General features: G+C 35.1%; 1 protein-coding gene and 1 long non-coding RNA gene across 7 annotated transcripts in view; one reads left to right on the top strand and one right to left on the bottom strand.

Moving 5' to 3' along the window:
• Positions 1-21,503, bottom strand: part of PCDH9 (protocadherin 9) — a 694,514-nt gene that overhangs the window by 656,485 nt on the left and 16,526 nt on the right. The window contains exon 3 of one of the 6 annotated variants that reach the window (XM_040540722.1): positions 7,698-7,818. The exons of the other annotated variants lie outside the window; for them this stretch is intronic. Within the exon in view, the coding sequence (XP_040396656.1) occupies positions 7,801-7,818 (18 nt within the window). The 3' untranslated portion in view covers positions 7,698-7,800. Of the gene's footprint in view, positions 1-7,697; positions 7,819-21,503 lie in introns of those variants that run through there. 6 annotated transcript variants of the gene reach the window in all.
• Positions 7,790-21,503, top strand: part of LOC121061616 — a 25,333-nt gene continuing 11,619 nt past the window's right edge. Inside the window, exon 1 of the long non-coding RNA XR_005815181.1 lies at positions 7,790-9,364. This is a non-coding gene — a long non-coding RNA (uncharacterized LOC121061616). The remainder of the gene's footprint in view (positions 9,365-21,503) is intronic.

Raw genomic sequence — 21,503 nt, 5'->3', positions numbered from 1 at the left:
ACACTCAAAGAAATAGGAGGCTTGAAAAAAATGACTTCATCCAGCTTTAGATCTTTACAAGGGTATGTGCCTACACATACTTGATTCATTTTCCCTTTATAATCAACAGTTAGGGTTAAATTTGTAGGAATGACTTGGGACATCTGCTTTAGGATGGAATGAGATAAATCATGCCCCCAAATTGTTTATTTCTCTCCACTAACTTTAAAGGGTGTCTAGCTGACTAGATCATTCAGTCAGATGAATTTAATCCAAGATAACAGCAGAAGCTGGCAGCTGATTATTCTAGATGAAAGCATTTATTTCTCAGAAACTATTTCTGTTATATAGCAATTTCTGTCAATGTTTATTTAGAAATTTTCTATTTTCTGTTAGAAATATTTCTATTAGGAATATTTCTATTTTCTATTAAGAAATAGAAAACTATTTTAAAGTATTTTTTTCCTTGATGAAGTTCATATTTTTATTGATGTTTCTGATTTTTTCAAATGATTATTATTTTAAATCTTATTTTTTGGCTTAAAATGCTTAACATAGGTCTCTTTAAAGAAGGTTTGAAGCCTTTACTTAAGTGAAATATTTGCTTTTGTCTGCCATCTATTTTTGGATATGAGTGAATTATTTTTTCTCTTAAATAATCTTGAATTCCCACTTACTTCCACAGTAGCTTGACATTCTTGTCACACTTAGAAAGACAGACTACCTCATTTCTTGTCAGGGTCTATACCAAAGATGTTTATGATGGTATTTTTATAGTGATTTGGATCAGAACAGTAATATACTATTGCCATATTTAAAGGTATAAATTGAAATTATGTCAACATTTGCCACCAACAGCGTATGACACACTATTATTATTAATATTAATTAGAATTAATTAATAAATGATACTAATAAAAACAATGCAAATAATATTTTTGCATGCCTGGAAAGACCAGGCCAACATAAGAAAAAAGAAGAACAAAACATAAAAAAAGCCATGTGGAAATAAAACAAATATACAAAGCAACACACAGACTTGACCCTGTTGAAGTTTTCTCATACCCCTGTGGTATGCAGGTCTGTCACCACAGAGCTGTAAGCCTCCTTTCAGAGATCTCTATAAAATGAAGCATATAAATTGCAAAAATAATTATTTTACAACCATGGCTTAAAAATACACATGGAAATAAGTACTAAATACACTGGTTATAAAAAGGATGTCTCCTAACTTTGTCAATGAACCATACACAACTCCAGCTCCTTCCACTGCTATCTCCCACAAAGGTTAGAGTAGTGACAATCTTGTTTGCAAAGAAAAAATATTCTAAGGTATAGTAGTGATGTTCTTGTTTGCAAAGAGAAAACATCCTAGGGTAGGTTCTGTATCTGGCTTCTGCGATCACACTCTCTTTTAGTAAGGAATGTATCATTTTTTGGCATAAAATACGACATCTCTAATCTCTGTGTTTCAAGTTTTTAACATTAAAATAATGAATTAAAAGCTAAAGGAGGGATGATGTGATGCTTCTGGAACTGGATTCACTGGTGTGATCTTTCTCCACTACATTTTCTGATCCATCTAAATAGCTTTGTAAGTGGTTAAAGTACGCCCCGTGTCTCCCAACTGTACAAACTGTTTTAGCCATTTGGGTTCAGAAAGGATTATGTTCTCCAGTGTTTTTAATTAACATATTTCTGGTCATAGTCAAAACACTATAGAGCAATTTCCATTTAACATTTCTCATGTATCTGAATTTTAATCCACTCACTCCTTTTGATAAGACATTGAGTAGCAACCTGAAAATCATGCTGCAAAGCAGTTTGAGAAAGAAGTTGGGAAAAAAATGTATTGTTAAAATCTGTTAACCATTGGTAACCAATTTAAACTTCTAATGATGTAACAGACCCAGAACTAAGACTCACATTGATTAGTTAAGGTTTGCAAAACTCTCAAATATAACTCACTGCAGTTATATTTACAAAAGAAACAAGCTATAAAAAGAAGAAGGAACAACTTTGCTACATACTAGTGGCAAAGAATTCAATAGCTGTGAAACTTTATGATAGGATATGAAAGTGAATATGCAAGAATGAAATTGAACAAGTTCCTTCAGTGCATCTGCTCCCTATTGGAAATCTAGTGGAAGCCTTCTTCAAAGACAAAAAATGTTTGCCTTCATTTCTTATGAAGCAGGCTCTTATCAGATTTTCAGACACAGGTGGCTAGAAAGTTTCCTCTTTCTTCAAGACAGTTGCAAAGTAAAGACACTCAAGCACTTCCTGAAACTTTATCAACAAAATATTTTGTTCTATAAAAAAAAAGTAAAATTGAAGTAAATCCATGCATATAGAAATGAGTCTGAATGTTAAATGTTTTTTAACATCTAACTTCATGCATTTGTATATCACTTGATATACAAAAACCTGCAACAACTAAAAAAATGTAACATTGTCAAGACCAAAATAAAATTTAATTTAGAGCTCTTTCTGTAGGGTATTTTTATTGAATTTATCTATGTTCAAAAACTAAATTAATTTGTTCCCTTGGGTTCATAGTAAACTATGCTTTTCCTTTTCCTTTTGATGATGGCTATCAGTGAAGAGATTTTAGTTCATCCTATGCCACCTCTTGCTACAGTTCTCTCTCTCTCTCTCTCTCTCTCCACCTCTCTCTGGTCAGAATCTGGCTCTTAAGCTAGACAAGGTTAATGCTGGTGTATTCAGTACAATTAAATAGCATAGAAACAGCACTCAACAGTCTCACATGTGGCTCAAAAAAAAAAAATCCCGATACATGAAAACTGTCCTAGTTGAGGAAAGTACCACACCTTATTTTGACTGGGTCTTTGTTTTAGCCACCGTTATATCAAGATAATTGCAGTACTTTAAAACTTTATAAAATAAAACTCAGGATGGGACTTCTGCTTCTGGACAACAGGAAACACTTTTCTGTCACTAAGAGCAAGGTATTTAAAAATGAATGTAGGGGTCCTCAAGCTTGGCTAAATTCAAGTTCTGCATAAGGCAATCAACATATTCAGCATTGAATTACACACTCCCTGGCATGACAGTAAGGCAATCAACATATTCAGCATTGAATTACACACTCCCTGGCATGACAGTTTGTACTTACAGGTGAACTGTACTATCTTGAAAATAACAGGGCCACACTGAAATTCACAGATTTAGCTGCCAGCTAATGTGAACCCATATTACACAATCAGGGCCTAAATTAGGCCAATCAATTAACTTTCGTGGTAGTATTCCAATGGAAAGATTCATAACTCTTAATAAAGAAGGTAAAGATGTGAATCTTAGCAAAAAGAAACAAAGTCATACATCAAGAGACAATTATGGGTCTTAAATACCAAAAAGCCTGAAACCAGGCAATAGACAATGCACTGGCTTTTGTTCCTAATGACAATGATTATTTTGCTTATTCTGTTGCACAATAATGCTGGTGTATTATTTCTATTCTCTTGCTGTATTTGCCAGAAAAATACATGATTCTGCCTTCTTTTGGTCATCAGTGTTTCCTAACATGAGACTACTTCAACAACCATTCTGTTTCAGGGATTGAAAGTGAAAATGGTTCTCTAGTTTGGAGTATCAGTGCTTCAATGTAATTGAGTGTTGAGTTAGCCACATAGCATGTCTTTAATGAGATAAATGTTATAAAAGACTGAAAAAAAAAAAAAAAAAAAAAAACAAAGAAAAAAAACGGCTGAGTATGGTGAAACTATCTATCTCTAAAGAGATCAGAGGGCATTTTAAGAGCCTGAATCTCAGATTCTTTTTTGATGCCAATTCAATACTGTTCCTCAATCTTTTTTGAAGAAGTCACTTGAAAAGAAAGATCTGATTTTCTGCAGGAATAGCACCATTAAAGTTAAGGAATTTCTTAAGTAAAGTATATAGCTGAGTATTATCTGACATTAAGATAATTAGGTCTAATTTTGCTTTGGACCTTAGCTGAAGCCTTGTGGTTGGAAATAATTTCTGAAAAGGTTTTTCGTATTTAAATAGAAAAGTTAAATAAGTGGGTATTTAAAGATATATAGATTTCTCCCTCATTCTTGAATCAGTTTTACCTGACATCAGAATTACATTTTTAATATGTAAAAATCTAGCTAAATGTAGTTAAGAAGCTATATTTGGATTTCTGAATGGGAACTATCAAGCTATATATGTCTTCAAATATGTAGACCTACAGAGCTAATGAAGCTTTCTGAAAAATTAAAATCTCATGATTATACAGGTATGTGATATGGGGGTTGTAAAATGACCTAAAACTGCACCACTAGGAATTTTTATAGTGACATCAGTTGGACAATATTAAACATTTTTAAAAATTTCATTCAAAAATGTAAATGCTAATTCTCTCTTGTTATAGCAAACAGATAAATAGTATTATTTTTTATAGGGACAGCCTATTTTATCCTCAAATTAAAAAATATATCATTCTCTTGCCTAACGTTTTCAGTCTTTGTGAAACATATAGCTACAATAGAAATTTCTATTTCTGAGCGAACAATTGTTCATCTTTTCTTTCTTTCTTTCTCTCTCTCTCATTCTCTCTTTTTTGTTTGTTTGTTTGTTTGTTTTGTTTTGTTTTTTCCAGATGGGGATAGGACAGGAATGAAAAATAATGATTATTCCAAACTCTACAGAACCTAATCACCTCAAAATTCCAAATTCCTCACTGAGGACACCAACATTCTTAGCTCAATAACTACTGAATCAGCTAATAACAAAATAGTATTAAAAAAGAAAAAGAAAAAGAAAAAGAAAAAGAAAAAGAAAAAGAAAAAGAAAAAGAAAAAGAAAAAGAAAAAGAAAAAGAAAAAGGAAAAGAAAAAGAAAAAGAAAAAGAAAAAGAAAGAAAAAGAAAAAGAAAAAGAAAAAGAAAAAGAAAAAAGGGGAAGGGGGAAGGGGGAAAGCGGAAGGGGGAAGGGGGGAGGGGGAGGGGAAGGGAAGGGAAGGGAAGGGAAGGGAAGGGAAGGGAAGGGAAGGGAAGGGAAGGGAAGGGAAGGGAAGGGAAGGGAAGGGAAGGGAAGGGAAGGGAAGGGAAGGGAAGGGAAGGGAAGGGAAGGGAAGGGAAGGGAAGGGAAGGGAAGGGAAGGGAAGGGAAGGGAGGGCAAGGGAAGGGAAGGGAAGGGAAGGGAAGGGAAGGGAAGGGAAGGGAAGGGAAGGGAAGGGAAGGGAAGGGAAGGGAAGGGAAGGGAAGGGAAGGGAAGGGAAGGAAGGGAAGGGAAGGGAAGGGAAGGGAAGGGAAGGGAAGGGAGGGAAGGGAAGGGCAAGGGCAAGGGCAAGGGCAAGGGCAAGGGCAAGGGCAAGGGCAAGGGCAAGGGCAAGGGCAAGGGCAAGGGGAAGGGGAAGGGGAAGGGGAAGGGGAAGGGGAAGGGGAAGGGGAAGGGGAAGGGGAAGGGGAAGGGGAAGGGGAAGGGGAAGGGGAAGGGGAAGGGGAAGGGGAAAAAAAAAGACAGAATAAAAATGAAAGCTTGCAATATATTTGACTACATATTGTACCGTGTCATCTTTCTTCAATACTATCATATTTACTTCCCCTGCTGCCACCCACCCCCACCCTCCACCCCCCCCACCCCCCCACCCCCGGCTCCTCTCCCTGGAGCTTTAAACCAGATTTTTAGGTATTTTGAAGTTAACATGTTTTTCTCCGTGTTTATTCAACTATTTCACCCAACTCATTCTGTATTGCTTCCTGGATGAAGCTGTTATGTAAAATGGAGCATTCATTTTATCTCACCCTTAAAGTCCAATACAAAGAGTTGCTTGAATATGGACTGAATTCAAGAAGAAATTACAGAAGTGCCAGTAGCTTCTGTGTTCAGTAAAGCAGCAATACCTAATTAAATGAAGACATCTCTTAAGTAAATGTAGATACTGTATTTTGTAACACAGCACACAATTTAAACTATGATGATGTTAAACACAGATTTACATATACTCAAGGAATGTAAAACTCAGTAAAGGTACCAGTTTAAAAGATTTCAACAAGAAAATTCAACACAAAGCCTCAACATTGTACAAAACAACTTCTGAAACTTTATTGTGAATTTTAAAGTACATTTAGAAAGGATCTTATCCTTAATATCAGTAATTAAAAATAAATTTGAAAGAAATCCACATACTAGTAGTTTAAGCAAAGTTCAGTACAGACTTTTTTTGAAGTCACAATATATACATTTATGAGTGCAATAAGTTTCCAATTACATTAGGTATATATTTTTAAAATAAAGAGTTTTGATTTGACATGTGTGAGAGGCATACTGTTTACAATGGACATGTTTTACAAAATATAGCAAAGCAAAAATGGAATTTAATACATTTTGAATGTACAACTATTTTATAACCTTTTTATGTAATTCTTTACTCAAAGTGTACAAAGGTCCATTTTTTAAAGGACACCTGTTTATTTCCACTGTCCAACACTGATTAGAAATGATATTTTTAAAGACTCATTACTACACATATCAGTGAATTCTTATTTAACTCAATGGCCACTACAACGAAGAAAATATTACAGAATCATTGACAGCATCTTCTTCTCTCCTAAACTATGCATAGATAAATACATAGCGATGGTGCCTATTACTACAGTAAGTGAAACACTTCACCTGATTTTTGCAGCTATTTTTTGCATAAATATAATGCATTATATATTTTAGTTTATTTAACAATCAATTGATTGCTTATTTAACACTCAGTAACATATAGAAGTACATACACTGCTTCCCTTAAATATTTTCCACTCTGTAGTGGCTTATAAGATTCAAAATATCAACACTGTAAATTCATAATTCTCAACCTGGGGAAAAGTATCCCTCAGATGAACTGATATTACTTGTACAAGTTAAACCATATTATGAATCCATAGCATCCACCTCCAAATACATAACAGGAGTAATACAGTATATTGTGGCTACTAACTACTGCATAATCATTATATAGAAAATGGTCACATCAAGTGTTTTACATTTATGATTACTCATTACATTATATCACACACAGAGGGAAAATTTACCCAACAGGTGGACCTCCACTGTTTTCTATGTTTTAGAGAAAAATCATCACACAGTGACAAAGTTATGTCTTGAGAAGTATGCAAAATGTGTTCCCTTTTTCAGTATCTAAGAGTGAGGACCATCCTAATAATAATTTTACAGTTGATATAAAATTAGATCTTAAAAGAGAAAGTCAAGTATTCAGCACTACAACTAAACAAACCATGCATTGGGGGTGTGGGGCTGTCACTCACACTGAGGAAAAAGCATACCAGAAAATTACCCAATAATGAATTAAAAGTTTCACTGTCCTTTCAAACAGAGCATGGTAGGGTTATGTGAGTTGCATTTAACCAATCTGTAATGTGCTATCTGAACAGCTCAAAAGCATTGCAGAGAAGAAGACAGCTTTCCATTCCTTATTGCTGAAATAAAAGCAATATGCTGAATTTTGGAATAACCGATTGTGGATTTTTAAACACCACTAAGGAATTTTGGGACATTAAGATCTCTAGAAGACAGCTTGCTATTTTTTTAAGTACATGGGAAGAATCAAATGCTTATGTTCTTTTCCTGGACTTCACCAAACGAAGCTTCTTGAACCAAAGAGCCTCATTGTCTTTTCAATATAACTCTCTCTTCTATCGAAAAAAGTTTACCCTCTCTGTGCAAAACTACTGTTCAATACCAGTGATCACTTAGAGGGCAGACACTCCAATTCAGATGTAATCAACTTTTGGCTGGGCTCCTAATCCTGGAAGGTCTCTGCTTTTTCTTGCTAAACACAGTAAGACTAGGTTTTCAGCAACCGCTGTTAACAACAGGAAGAAATGCTAATTATTTTTTCCAGATTCACGTGGTATTTTTCACTTTTTCTGTCCACTAAACCACCAGAGATTTCATGGTGAAAAGACAGAAAAATATGAACCCTGACTTCACCTAATATGCACAAGAGTGCAGCAAGCCTATCAATTTGAGTCCTGCTATACCCATGTGCCTACCACATGCAACAGCACACAGGAAGAGACCTATGGATTGCCTTGGGAACCCAAAGGGAGGGAAACATGAAGTCCCTGGCATTGCTTCTGGAGACAAGACAGATTTAGAGAAAACATTAATGGCATACTGACAGGTTGTACTTTTAGGACTTATACGACTTACTAAAAAAATAAATAGGTAACTAGAATCTTTACCAGTCATAAGTTTTTTAAACTGACTTTACCAGTCAGATTAATACAAAAACTCAGTGTTTTTGTATTAGAACATTATTTTGGGCTAAAAATAAATCTTTCTGCTTACATTCTGTGGCGTATTTTTTCCCTATTTCTGTTTTAAAGACACAACATAGCCCACCCCTTCCTAACCGATATTTTTGAAGAGTATAACCAAAGCCTTCCAGGACTCTTGATGGCTTAAGTATACAGTAGAAAGAGTTTACAATTGCATTCAGTTTTCCCAGTGTGCAGAAAAGATGGCTAATGGAATTAACAAATCGCTTGCTGTTCCACTAGTAACAAGTTTAAATAACAACAAAGCTTCTTCAGTCAACGCTACTGAAGAAGTGCCTCCTTAAACAGTTCACAATACATGAGGGATTACCTCAGACAGCAACTAAAAAATGTTTGTGATTTTTCTTTTTTAAATTTCTCTCGCTAGCGTTAATCTACATAGACAAAACTTTAACCCTTCCACAACTTGCTATTTTTCATAATCATTAAGTGTTTATACCAAACTGAAAAAAAAAAACAAGTATCTTACTTGAAGGGCTAAGTTCAACTATCATGAACACAGCATAATCTAAAACTGTTCCACTTAAGTCCAAGAAATTATTCCAAATTTTACCTTTTTCTTGTAGAGATAATAAACAATGTTAAATAGATAAATTCTTTTCCAAAGAAAAGTTATTCTAAAAATAAAGCTGAATAGCTCTTTTCTTCCTTCTCCTTGTACGTATTTGATGTAAATCCACTGCCATCAGCGGTGGCATTCTTAGTTTAAGCCAGTGTGAAAAGAAACCAAGGATCTGTTTACAAACTTCTGACATTTCATAGTGATAAACAGTTTATTAAAAATACATCAATATCCCATAATAACTGGGGGCTAAGAGGCTAAGACTGTTATTGTTGTTTTGAAATAGATATTTATCAAAGGGATAGAGAGGTTTTTATTTAACATCAGGTCAGAATATGACGACTCCAAACCAATTTTTTTACATATATATATATATATATATATAAAGTTCTAAAGCTGGAAACACTCTTCCTAAACAGTAACTGTATTCCTTAATTATCCTTGAAAAGAAGGGTTGGACTAACCCTACATTTTAATCTTTTAGGATTTAGTTTAGCAGGATAAAGGTTATAGCAGAGTAAAAAATGATTTAGTACAGTGCCTACAATCTACTGATGCTTAATATAGTTGATCATGCAAATACTTAAAATGATAGTATTAAGTGATTTATGCAGTTGATGGCATAAATGTTTATGACAGCCTTAGCCACATAGCTGGATTCTGCCTGATTTTCACACACTTTCTTTGAAGACATGCATGTGTAAAGATCAGTAGCAATTGACAATTTGCCTGATTTACCACATCACCATACAAAAATTGCTACAGATTTTCCACCTCAGGTGCAATTTTGTCATATTCCATTAATCTTTTCAATCCTACCCTAGTCCTGTGGACTTGTTATTTAGTAATCCCTGATTGTTGTGGTGAAGGAACATTGGAAAGTCTCTGCAGTCCGCAAGGCAGGAAATTACAACGGTAGTCTATTAAATTTGGCTCTTACAGTGCCCGCTTGGATCAAGCCTGCTTGTCACAATCACAACCAATAGCCATAATGTCAGGATAAATTATCACCGACATCCAAAATGTCAATTTAAAACTAATTTTCTGTCTCACTAAGTGTTGCCTCTTCAGTACCCTGACAAAGGCAGAAGCCCAGCTGTATTTTTAAGGAAGGGGAAAAATCTTAAATCAACAGTCATGTAGGGTAGCTTCATTCACTTATGCATGTCAGGTTTTCAGTTTTCAGCTCCCAACTGGGAACTCTCCCACATGATTGCAACCTATTGTGCAACCAAACAACTTGGCTTTCTTCCACCTGAATCTGTTAAAGAGAGATTACTGGGAGTACTGCTTTCCAGGGCTGCTCTAGTTAAATACAAGATACTCTGTAAACACCACTGTTTCTCTTTTTAATTCAACATTTTTACACTGCAAAGTGATTTCTTTGTCTGGATATTCACTCTCACATGCATGCACATGCACACACACACATTCATACACACAAAGACACAGGGTTTCTATCCCAAAGCAAGCATGTGTACCCTATCTTTCTTTCCATAGTACTTTTTTTTTTTTTGAAAACAAGCAAGGAAACCAACCAAAAATCAACCTTTCGTAAGCTTAACTAATTTAAACTTGTAAAAGTTGGCATAATTCTACTGACATGAAAAAGTAACAGATACAAGCTCTTATCCAGGATTGGGGATTGATTATTTAGTGAACTCTTTACAGAAAAACTTGTTTGCATATTAATTGTACTAAGATTTGTGTTCAGTGATATATCCAAACACAATCTTTAAATAAAAAAAAAAAGTCTAAATATATAGAGATTTTAATTCTGAAATAAAACGAGAAGGGAAATAAATATGCAAATCAATCACAAAAATAATGAAACAGCCAAAGCTTCAGAATCTTCCACAAAGTAGAGGAAATTTTAAAATAAACTTCCTCTTAGATAGATAGTTAGAGTTGTAACATTTTATTTCTAGAACCTGACTTGTCTTTTGGAATTATTTTATTTCCACTGCTGCATTGCCATTTGAAACTCCAGCAAAATCTTATCCTTTTTTTCTAGAATAGCAGTCATAAATGTGATAGCATGATCTACCTGCCCTGTACACACCACTCAAGTTTCTTAGCATACTGTTGCATGAATCAGGCTTACTGACCCATGGGTGCAGTGCGTACTATCACCAGATCACTGAGCTAGTTTTATTCATTTGCTTTGATGTACACAGAGCATAGCAAGTGGAAAATTCTGTGCAGAAGAATCATGTTTAAGTTAGATGGGGCTGCTCAAGCCTAACCAAAACTTAACACATTCTTTACTGAAAGGAAAACAGGAATTGTTTTCTATGAGTAGTTGTAAAAATACTTGAGATTTCACTGTTGAATTTAAACCCTTATAATACAAAATTTAATGAAAAAATAGTCCACACCAGCCAAGTGTCCCTGTATGCTTTCCAACACTTTAAAACAGAAGGATACACTTATAGTAAAACACTTTTGCAAAATTTAATTTCTAGTATGAAAATAAAAGGGTCAAATGCAAATAGTTTAAAAGATCTTAATGCATGATGAACAACAGTACACAGTTAATATCTGAAAGAGAAATTTGACTGGAAAAGAAGGTTTAGGTGTCTATTTCTGACCTTAGGAGCCCTTTAAAAGTAATAGTAGCAGTAGTGGGTGCCAAGCACTTCAAAACAAGGCACGCCAGTCTGCGCTGCTGTTTGCATTAGCCCAAACTCATGGACTTTGCCTAAGATGTTCAAGACAGGACTTTTCATCAGCATAGACACTGCCTAACCATTACATGAACAAACACGCATACCATGTTTTTACAAGGATTCTATCTTCTAGCACAAAGCAATAGTGCTACATACCTGATGTGGAAACCACAGTATCTGACAGCTCTGCCTCAGTACCAGTGTTTCCAGTCTGTGTTTCCCAGGCTGAAAGTTTGAAAATACCTGCAAAGCTCCTACAGGAGCAAAGTTTCACACGATTCTAATCCTGAAGACTTTGACATCAAGAAACAAATACTAAAATGCAAATAAACCCAAATGGAATAAGAAATACACATGAACATACCTCATGATTTCTTACAGTTAGAAACTCTTTCCCTTCGTATGCTAGCCAATGCCTTAATGGCATCTCTAGCTGTTTTAGTTCTCATTCAGTCTGTGAACAGCAGGGATAGGGATATAGTCAGAGTACTGGCCACTAAGGAGCCTGGCAGTTACAAACTGTTCATCCCTTCTGTCTTCTGTGATGGCTTTGTCTAAAGGTATTCCTACAGCATATATTCACCTCGGATGTATATGCACAGTAGGTCTGTATGGGATAAGCCTCTTGTTGATTTGGACTGCAATTGTACTACCTTTCCAAACAAATATCTCCCATCTATTTTTATCTTCTAAAATAAATCTTCAAATGTCATAGAATTAGATCTTCAGCTGTTTATATAAACAAGGAGAATGTCCAGTACAATCAGAGGACTTGGTTTACTTCTTAACTTGCAAATGTAAAGCAATGTTGAATAAGTCAAAAGAGAAGTAACATTTTCTGAAAGTGTTGAAAATGACTTTGAGTTTTCCATGACTCTTTAACTATTAACTATATACCAGCGCATGCTTTTTAGGCAAATGAATAATGTACCTTTGGCCAGCATTTTCTTTAAGGTTTAGAACCTCAATGTATTTCAATAAGTGTATATAATCCTGTACATACATGCATGTGTACATATCTGTAACACAAATCTGCATGCACATGCATGATAATAAGGCAACATGCTGAGCGACATCATATTCTCCTTTACTGCGTAATATAAGTAAAATTACAAAAATGAAATAAAATTAATAGAACTGAAGTAAATGATTACAAAATGTGAAGTACAGTGGCTACTACATGCCAAAAGAAACACAACTTTGAGATGATGACGTAGTGTGAAACTTGATCAAAGTAGCCAGTTCATGGAGTTTCTCTTTGAACAAAATAGAACCTACCTGTTATAATTTTAAGACAGTGTTTTGTCTTGCCTTTTTTTTTTTTCCTTTTCAGATCAACTATTGTCATTACTAAAGTTTCCACTGAAAATATTTTAACCTCCAGATCAGCTTTCAGGTAAAGCAGCAGCCAACACCCACAGGATTTAGTTCTGCGATCCCCCTGAGCTTAACATGAGGAAAGAAGGCAGCAGGCTTTTCAAAAGGACTTAATATCAATTTTAAAATTCCCACAGATTTTAATGGGAGACTTTTGCTATCTCTAAACTGTTTTGATAAAAATTTCATCCCCATATGAACTTAGAATTTAGTTATCTTGTGTGGAGTAGTCAGTGAAACTACTTGTACATCATATTTTACCCATAGTCGATTTTCCAAAAGCAAGCCCAATCAGGTAATGCTATCATTGTTACCTTAGCAAGTAAGAGAATCATCTTAAAAATAAACTAAAAAAATAAAAAAAAAATAAAAAAAAAATCAGGGAGTAGTTTAATTTTCACCTTTGACAAGAGGAAGATCTTCATTTCCAGCTGTTTTCATTTTTAACTGATCTTTTTTTTTTTATGCAGTGAATGAAAGCCAGCCAATTTTCTTCAGAGAAGTGCTCCTATTCTCTTAGCTCAGTAAGAACTACATAGTTCTTATTGGTCTATTGCACCATGGGGATTGGATAAAATATGAAAGCAAGTATTTCTTTATTCTAGCCTGGAACATGAACTGTTAAGCTCAGTGGGGGCACAAACGAAGGTGGCATTTAGATATAACTAATTTAGTATCAAACCAAATCAGAGAGCCTTCTCAGAGAAGAAAGAGACCAAAGGGAACACAAAATTGTACCTGAATTATTTCTGAGTCAATTCCTATAAAAGCTGAAGAACTTTCTTTTATGCTCAAATGGATTACATATTTCCTTTTATAATATGCATACTGTTCACAGTTTTTAAAGATAATATAATCAACAACAAATGTTATACAAGAAAGAATGATTTTTTTTTTTCAGTTCATTAAAGTGAAAGGGTCATTTGAAGATGAGGCCTGGACTGCTTTTTAAAAAGCAGATTGTGGGTTAGTTCTTCATTTAATTTGTAATAATAAAGCTCTGTTAAGTTTATCCTTCAACTAATGAAACCATGATTACAATTTGCTTAATTACCTTATGTTAATAAAATAACAAACACAACTTGTAAATTTTGTTCTTTGCTTTATTTTGCCTGCTTTTAATAGCTTAGATTTTCTTTAATTGTAAAGAGTGCATGTTTGAGGGGATAAATTCTCACTTGTGCTGTCAGATCCAGCTAATCATTCCCTACTTATCCATATTTCTAAAGACCGAGAATTTTACTTGAAAAGAGGCTTAGAAGCAATTGTCTTGTGTTCATTAATCCATAAAGATTTGATTTCATATCAGACTGCCAGCAGACATAACCTCTTTGCATTGCTACAACAGAGACTTGATTTGATTAATCAAACAGCTCTGATTCACTGAATTGTCTCCAGAATAGTCGTCCCTGACAATACTATGTAAATAACTGCTGATGTTCTGTTGGCATTTTCATCTTTCTAAAAGTTCAGTTTTCCTCCATAAAAACATCAAATTCAATAATAATTTGACAAAAAGGGCCACTGTATGTAATGTATATAATATTTAGTCCACATTGCATTCTTGGCTTTGAAAACAGGTGTCACTTTTAAGATGTTGTTTCTCTACACCTCAGTTTATCCTTTATTGAAACAGTAACCTTTACTGAAACAGTAATAATGATATCTATTATAAAATACTTTAAAATTTATATTATTTATATAAACAACTTTTTTTTTTCATTTTCAGAAGTTACACAGCATTAGATCCCATATAAGTAATTGCCTGCTTTGTTCAAAGTAACTCTCACTTATACTCAATAAAATGGACTGTTTTACGAAACAGCAAGGTTTTGTGAGATTCCAGAGGAAAACACACCAATAAATCAACATAGCTGATATTAAGTGTTCCTAAAGCTGCACAATCCAGAAACATGCAACAGTATGTCTCCATCATATTCAATGCATAACAAGTAAGGGTTACTCCGTGTATTTGCACATTCTCCTGTGAAATATAGCAAAGGTGAATACCAATATGTCTGCGGTATACTAGACTAGACTAGAGAGAGGGAAAAGGTAAGAATATTCATGTTTTCTTTGGTTAGACAATAGGAAGAGATGCAAAAGTACTGTAAACAGATGGAAAAGCTAAGTCCGCAGACTCAGAAAAAAAAAAAAAAAGACACAAAACTTTCAGTAACAGATTTCTAAAAAGTGACAGTTCCCAGAACCAAGAAAAAAAAAACTAAAAGAACTTCATGGAGTTCAAAAATCAACAAGAATCATGGACAGAAGGCTTCAGGGGAAGCAATAAAAGCTGTGAAGGAGGAAAATATCTATTTTTCCTGTGCTCTCTTAACTACTGCAATTCCCAGCACGGTGTTGGTCCAAGTACTGATGCAACCAACTGTGGTTCTTCCTGCTGGCTCACTCTGAGGAACGTTGTGTAAGTAACCCGCTGATAAAGACCCCCATGAACCTACCAAGACTTTCACTTTCCAGGAAAACATATGCACAATTAAAATGGTTAATTCTTCAGTATTGTGTCAAATACCTATATGAACTGAGAATAGGAAAGAAATCTTGGCCAGCCTAAAATGACTCGGCCAAAGTGCAGACTGATTAGATTACATTATTTCTCACTTTCCATTTGACACAATCTGTTTCTTCTTATGATTCAGAGAACAACTGAAGGATGGAGCTTCCGGTATGATCTTAGTCTAAGCCCACCATATTGATTTGGTAACATTCTTAACAAATACTTCTGTATATTAAGCTGAGCATCTTCAGTACTCCTGGGAAATAAATTAGATTACAATTATTTCGTGTACATGTAGCCTCACATCATTCACCTTCATGAAAATAAGATATTCTATATCACTCCCAGGATTGCTGACAATGTATTTACATTTCAAAACTTATATGTATTAACATCAAAAAAATGTATGTTCATATTTCCATCAGTTACTTGTTTATGATTTGTGCTAGATTTTAGTTTTTGAACTTTTATGTCTTTACTACATTTGGAACCATACTATGTATTCAGTGATAATCGCTTAAAGAGTTACAGAACATTTGATGATTTCATATTGTTGGCAGAGACTGAAGTCTCAACACAAATGGAAAATATATATATATCCATGTTTGTTTTAGGAATAAAAGGTCCAACTCTTTTGGTTATTACTCTAGTGTAAAATACGAGTAATTTCCCTAAAGAAAGGCAAGATGAGAGGAAAAAATGATGCCAGAATTTTAGGGAAGACGTGAAAGGCCCTCAGCACACCTCTAGTTGCGGCCACCCTTTCTGCATTAGCTGTCTTAGTTCAAAATGGGGATGTGGTCAAAAGTGAAACTTCTTTTAGACTTTCAGCTATTCTCAAATGGGCTTTTGCCTAGCATGCAGATTAGCATAATTCGTTTTTTGTGTTGAAAGAAAGGTCCGCAACTCAAAACAGCAGGAGTGCTGCAAGTCAGAGCTGAGCTGCTTCAAAGACATGAATAAGGAAGTTTGAATGTTGCATTTATTTATTTATGTTTTTATTAACAGGAAAGCTGTGTCCCATCATATCCTTGTATTCAGTCCAAGTATCTATCACCTGACTTTGTAAATGATGTTATATTGCTTGGAGATTATTATCACAGCCTAAGCTTAAAATAATAAGTTTCAATTCAATTGAAATGCAAAGACAAAATACTGCATTCCTTTCCCAGCTGAGCTTTCATTTAACATGCCAGATTAAGAAGCTTGCTCTACTTTACTGGATCAGAGTCAACACAGTTTGTCCAAGAAACTCAGAGATAAGGGGAAAACAGGTCTTAAGGAGACAAAATTCTCAATAAAACAAACAGGCATTTTGCCCAAGTATGTTGTACAGAATTTGTCATGATATTTGTGCCTCTGCTAAGTCTGCAAAAGTGGACTGCTGCTCTCATATTTTGAGATAGCTACCCCCACTCCCTCCCCCAGTTCACAGGAGTAAAACTAAACTTTTCTCTTTCTTTCTTTTTTTCCTCAAGCTTTAATCAACTAGAAATCTGTTAAACAAAATTTACACAGCAATTTAAAGCAGCATAATCTGAAGCTCCAGTGGTTTTGCATTTAGTACAATTCGTCTCACCATTGCGTTAAACTACCTCAAAATACCACAGATCCATGGATTTAAAATGTGATTCTTTTGTACCCCATGGCTAGAAGCTAAACACTTATTTTATAACTGTACAAGTTTCTGCTAGGGCACAGACAATCCTAATATCTCTACACTCAAAAGTGCTTTATTTCTTAAAATGGCCTGATTTGTATATACTATTGTTTTCATCAATGTACTCCTAAAAAAAATCCGATAAATTTCATGCTGTTCTGCTGTTCTTAAGACGTTTAAGTGTCAGAAACATTAAAAAATGGAACTCAGTGAACTTAGTTTGGAAATTGCACTCCAAAAATTTGTATCTCTAGGTAATACCTAAAAAATGCTGTCTCTGTGCATAAGAAGCTCTAAAGTGGGACATGACAGAAAGTATCCACGTAACAGCAGAAATTATTATAACATGTTTAAAAACTCCCACTGTGGGTCATCCCGTAAATAAACTAAACAAAGAAATCATAACTGTATATTAACTACAAAGCTATAATAGAGCTATGCTTTCAAAAGCATCAGATAATCTTAATGGTTAAATTCATAATTGTGGAGAGGGACTGAGCCCCAGTTTCCCTAATTCCTTCTATTTAAAGTAAATTAATACTTCATATTAAAGAACAGACTATTCAAGACACAAGGGAAGGATGGGTGCTGCAGGAAAAAAAAAAAAAGGAGAGATCTTTCAGTTTTGTGCAGACTATTGCTTGTGGGAGGAAGAAAGAGGGATTAGCACACAGACGTGAGGAGACAGATTCAGTTCTTGATTAGAAGTGAAAACATCAATGGAATAACTGTAATTTCAAAAACATAACATTAATAGATGTGAAATCATGATTGGGCTCAGTTAGCCTTTACAGAAAGATTATTACATGCAAGCTCTAACCTCAACAACAATAACAACAAAAAAACCTAACTTTGGAGTAAACGCTATTAATATTTTCTTGGCCCTTTTCCATGACTATATACACTAATGGCATTAGTGTAAATGTGACTCAGACTTGGGATCCCTGGTCACTGTAGCAGCCAAGAGCCTAAGTATATGAAATCTCCTTGGCTCTCATAAAACACTAGCGCTAAATTCTGGGAAATGAAAACACTGATTCATCTCAGAACAATCTATATATAACAGCAAGACTAGGCACACATAAAATTATGCACTATCTTGCCTCAAGGTTAGCAACATATTCCTAGCAGAAGGAAAAAATGTTATTTTCATTCCCTCCAATCATGTGATAAATAGCTGCAGGGCAGATTCAGCAAGATCTCGAAGGTTGTGATTTTACAATATAATGAATGTATGTCTAGCTTTTTGCCACCTGAAAAAGCAGCAAAACAAAGCAGGACTTGTCAGTATTTTGCTTATGGCAGAAATCAGACAATGTCCAGAACCCTTTGTGAGACACTGCTAGCTTCTTAACTAGTTTGATTATAACATTGACTCCAGTACTTCAACAACTTGGCTTTCCAGTATATGGTATAATTGGAAGGAGCAGTCAGCTGCTGCTGAGTTACTACTGACTGTGAACCAAATATGTTGTCTTGTAGGTTTTGTTTTTTGTTGTTTTTTTTTTTTGGGGGGGGGGGGGGAGGTAGGGGGCGGGGGGGGGGTATTAAAAAAAGAAGATACTGAAAAAGAGAGGAGATGGGCAGAGTATCTGTGGAGGACGTTAGGCAAGCAAACTACTTTGAAAGTTCAGAAGTAGAAAGAACAAAAAGAGTCACTGAGTTTAAATAAAAAGGTAAGAGAGGAGGCAATGGTAAAGGAATATTTTAAGAGATATAAGGGAGAACTTTTAAAATGCCAAGTAAGAGGCACAAGGTGTAAAACAACTGTTTATCCAGATTGCTTACCAGGTTAGACAGTAAATCTTAAAGGCATTTTTAATGGAATGGTAACCCTTCAGTTGACATTAATTCAAGCCTATGGGCAATTTCAGAAGACACTTTAACAAAGGTGGGAGACGTACTGAGAAGTGAATTCTTAGGAGTAAGTAGACTCAAACTACATCACGGAAAAATTGAAGAAGACTACTCATGCTCAGGACTGCTTACCTAGCTTGCTAAGGAAGTGCCATTTGTTCCTATTATACTCATTTATTGTCAAGATTGAGTACACTGTGGATGAAATGTTTTATTCTGATCATGCTTCCTATAAAATACTGTTTTACTGAAGTAAAAATTGAATACAGACACATCTATACCATCACCATCACAACTTAATGGCCTGTGTTAAGCTAACATTTGATTTTGATGCTTCATACTACTCCAGTTTTGGGGAATGACTGAGTTATAACCACTGTATGAACTTGCAATCATTGATGCAATCGTGCATAGTTTGCTAAATGGTAGCACCAACACTGAAGAAGGTATAAAAATGCATTGCAGCTATACCAGATGGTACTGCAAGCCTGGCACAACTTTTAGGAATATTGTTGCTAATGTCACAATGGATAAGTCTGAAAGTACAACAAGGACTTTACTGCAGCCACAGGAAAAAAATTTTTGCCAGACAGCAGGGCAAAGATTCACTTTACATCACTTCAGAAGTGTAAAAGGACCTAGAATAAGTACACATGTAATTCATATCTTCAAAGGCACCTTAAAATCACAAGACAGTGTAACATGACCTTACACTGAAGAAGATAATGCTGTATAAAATCGTGCTAATGGTAAGGTGTTGTAGTTTTACCTGTACATAGCCAGTTGAGATCAACCCCAGGTGTATTGTTCAGGGCTGACCTCAATCAACTACATCAAGGTACAAAATACCTGCTTCATTTCTCCACATGGATTTTAGATTTAGATAGCTACCTCACAACAATCTTGATGTAAAACACACCTGTTCTGCAGTGAAGATAGAGCCTTAACAGAAATAAGAAGAAGGCACATCACATTTTAAGAATAATGAGTGTACAGCACAGTCCAAATGTAAATGAGATCAATTCTATCTCAGTCAATTGAGTTGTGCAGACTGACGCAAAACCTAATTCCTCCCTTTGTATTTTAAAAGATTTCTGAGAGCAGAAAAATTTACTGGAGAAAATGTCAAACAAATTGGCTACATAGATATAAAAAAGTCACTTTTTTTTTTTTATTTTACAAGATTGTATTTACAAGATTGCATCTTCTTCTGCAAGAGTTAATGCAGTTTGTGAAAGTTATTACACCTTGGCTTATAAGCTTCAGCTGGATGTGGTGGCTGTTCAAATTTCATGACAGAATGCTAACTTATCTTTGCTATTGAAAAAACTAACGAGGTGGTAAATAGTTGCAGAGCAATGTTACATGCAATGATATACAGGTTTTGCAGGTTTCTCATTATCTGTGCAACTGTATACATGTGAAAGTAATGAAAACCCAAGACAGGCAGCCAAAGCTTAAGTCTTTAAAACTGGAGTAGAACTGTGTTGCTGTTTTGTAAAGGAAATATGATAAATTTAAGCAATCTTAAAACAAAAAAGCCCCTTGACATTTCAGATGGGGTTTTCTGCTAGGTCTGAGGTCTCATGGGCAGTGCTTAGGTGAAGATCACAATTAAGCTAACATAGTCAGTTTATTCTCATGCTGGTTTTACTCTAGTTGAAGAAACTGCAAAATGTTAAGCAGTCTTAAGGCTTCTGTCTGTTATGCTTGTTGCCTATGGCTTTTAATTGAAGGTGCTATCACAGTATCCCTACCAGACTCCAAATATCATAAGTAGTAGCAAACAACAGCACAAAGTGCAGAGCCCTCTGACCCCGAACTATCTTTACTGAGTATTGCAGGAAATAAGATAGAATGTTCTTCAGTAGCTAGAGGCTTGCTGAAATGAACTTCAACAATAGGCTTCAACTTCACAGGTTAGGCTTATATCCGGCATTAGGACATTTAAGTGTTAGAAATACCAGTTGTGAGATGGTGAATGCAGAACGTTTTTCAGTGTGGTCACCGCTGATCCACAGAAGGAAAGTTCTGAAATCAGGAATAATTTCTGTGACTAATGACAGACAAAAATCATAACTGGCAATACGAAGTACTTTGCCTGCAGCTGATCTGAACTATCTGTAAAGTGTCTTAGTAGGCACTGTATGAAACAGCTCTGCTGAAAAGTGCTCAGCATGCTGCTTTAAACAAGCAGACTCAAGGATCAGTGGCATTCTTTATATCACACCAGCACTGCCAGCTTTCTTATTAAAAGGCTAAGTTTTCCCGCAAGTCCAGACATCCACACTGAGCTTTTACCCATTTTGAAATGTAAAGATACATAAATGTTTTAATCTCTCACCCCAATCTCCCTTTCAAATTGCTGAATTCAAGAAACACTACCCGCTTACTGAATTGCAATCTCCAGTGTTCTGCTTTGTGATTTACATTTTTGCTGTTGTCTTCAGAATTAATTTTCTATCATAAGTCCAGTGAGATACCACACCTATTACAAATTGTGAATGCATTATACCATCATGAGAAAAGTACGAAGACTTTTCTAAAAAAAAATGCAAGCAAGC

This window comes from Cygnus olor, chromosome 1 (genome assembly GCF_009769625.2).
Source record: "Cygnus olor isolate bCygOlo1 chromosome 1, bCygOlo1.pri.v2, whole genome shotgun sequence".
Lineage (NCBI taxonomy): Eukaryota > Metazoa > Chordata > Aves > Anseriformes > Anatidae > Cygnus > Cygnus olor.
This window is presented reverse-complemented; position numbering and strand designations above follow the sequence as displayed.